Raw genomic sequence first — 2,337 nt, forward strand, 5'->3', positions numbered from 1 at the left:
TGTCTCCATATACAACTAAAAATATTAAGAAAGATAAAGTTTTGGATCTGATTCACTAAAATGCCATAAAGGTGTTAGAATATTCTAAAAATTATATTTTGGCATCTTTAGAATCACAGCATGTAAAATTCTTTTTATTTTAGAGAATTTTTTCACAGTAGTTTATAAGGTTACTGGAAACCTCATTTTAAAAACATATTTTTACATATGTATTTTTATGGAGTACAATATGGTAAGTCAGTATATGTATATAAATTGTAGTAATCAGATCATAGTAATAATAATTTTAATCTTTTCAGCTGATAATGGTTTTTAATATTGGGAATTTCATTTTAAAACACAATTTAGGTTGTTTTAAATAATAGTTCCACTCCTGGGTCAGAGAAGTACCAGAAGTGATTCCTCCATTCTGTTTTTGGTGCCCCTCACTGAACTCATTCCATGTGTCTTTTGCCTGCTCTTCCCATTCCATGTTGACCACCATTCCATTCTGTTCTACTAGATTTGCTTACTGTTTTCTACAAAAGAGTGGGAACATGTGCTGCTTGTCCTTCCGAACTAGGCATGTTTCTCTTAACATAAAGAAAGTCAAGGGCCATTTTTTGTTATGGTAAGATGCACGTAAAAAGAAATTTACCACTTTATCCTTTTTTTTTTTAAATTCCAACAGCTTTGTTTTATTTGTTTGTTTTGCATTTACATGACAGTTGGTAGTATTTTGACATATTATACATACCTGTGTTGCAACCTAAAACAATTTTGATCCCATTCTCTGGTTGAATATTTTGATCCTTTCTAAGAGTGCAGATCAGATTTATTCCCTCAAGAATTTATTTATTTTTGTTTCCAGCTGAATAATATTCCATGGTATGCCAAGGACATGTTTTGCTTTTACATTCATATGCTTTTGGGCATTGAGGCATTTCTGATGTGGGCTACCATTAATAATGCTACTTTGAGCACTAGTGTACATACAGTAACTTGAGTCCTTACATTCAGTTCTTTTTAAAAGATCAATAAGAGGAGAATTGATGAATCAGGGGTAATTTGTGACAATAAATATGTCAATATTTATTGGGAAGAATACAGCTCACTTAAGCACTTATTAAAACCTGCTGTACACTGTCAATGTGTTTTCAATGACTCACCCAGGCCATGAAGGTCCCACTTCATAACAATCACTTGCTGACACCAAGCAGATATGTTGGGCCCTTGTGTTAACTCAAAAAGTAAAGAATTGACATTTATATAAATTTGTTATTCACTTGTTTTAAAGTAACAGATTTAACCAAACATGCATAAATCCATATTAACTTCCTCTAGAGGGTATATATTCTAGGCTATAATTTACTGTTCATAAGCCAGTTTATTGGCATATTAGGAAAACTTATCTATCATCACTAGTTAAGTATGCACTATCTTCACCCACAAAGATTTCAAAAAGTTAATGATTTGTTTTTCAGTGCAGATCAGCAGCATAGGACTGGTTGTGGCATAGCCATTGGCCACCATCATATGGATATAATAATAAACTGGGTCATTGTTCCCTGTAGTTCTTGAGGAGGAGAAGATGCTGTCCAAACAGTACATGAACACAAATAAACTCATGAGCAGAAGGATGGTCCAGGTGGCCCTCTGCAAGGGGGATGCCTTTGGAGAAAGCCTGGTGTTGTGAAGGTGCTGGATGTGCCTCCTATGCCTGCACAGGAGGGCCACCATGTACCCACTCGAGAGGGCCATTAACCCTATGAGAAAGACATCCCGGAATACACCTAATACAGAAAATAAATGCCTGAAGAAGTAACTCATTTGAACAATTTTGCAAGGTTCAGTAATAAACACAATGACATTTGAGGTCACATTGGGAATGGCATTAGAGGACAAGGAGAAGTGAGCACTGAAGGACATGTAGACGGCCCACAGGAAAACAAGGACACACAGGGTCTGCTGTGGGGATTTATGCTTGAACTTGGCCAAGCAGGAGCTTCTGGGGCTGAGGGTGATGGCCTGGAGGACACTCAGCAGGCAGGTGGCACAAATGGAGAAGCCCCTCAGAAACCTGTGCACATAAATGACCGATTTACACTTGATGTCATCCCAAAAATCCTGAGAAAGAGCAACATCTGTAGCTATGTACCCCAAAATTGTCATCATCCCTATGTGGACTAGGGCCAAGAGACCAATGATCAGGTCAGTGGGCTTGAGCCTGTGCTGGAGGAGGAATGTGAAGATGTGGAAGAGAAGGAGGATGGAGTTGGCTGAGATCCCAAGGCCAACTTCAGAGAAAAATGCATTTCTTATGCCAATATAATCATAGAGTTTGTTGGTGATTTTCAT

The 2,337-nt window shown here is 37.4% G+C and overlaps 1 protein-coding gene across 1 annotated transcript; it reads right to left on the minus strand.

Annotated features, from left to right (window-relative positions):
• Window positions 1–1,404: 1,404 nt before the first annotated feature.
• Window positions 1,405–2,337, minus strand: LOC124101912 (vomeronasal type-1 receptor 90-like). The gene has a single exon (XM_046458140.1). The coding sequence runs from the start codon at window positions 2,335–2,337 to the stop codon at window positions 1,405–1,407; it is 933 nt and encodes a 310-aa protein (XP_046314096.1).

Source organism: Marmota monax, unplaced genomic scaffold (assembly GCF_021218885.2).
Source record: "Marmota monax isolate L192 unplaced genomic scaffold, Marmota_monax_Labrador192_F-V1.1 WCK01_AAM20220418_F8-fsc00481, whole genome shotgun sequence".
Lineage (NCBI taxonomy): Eukaryota > Metazoa > Chordata > Mammalia > Rodentia > Sciuridae > Marmota > Marmota monax.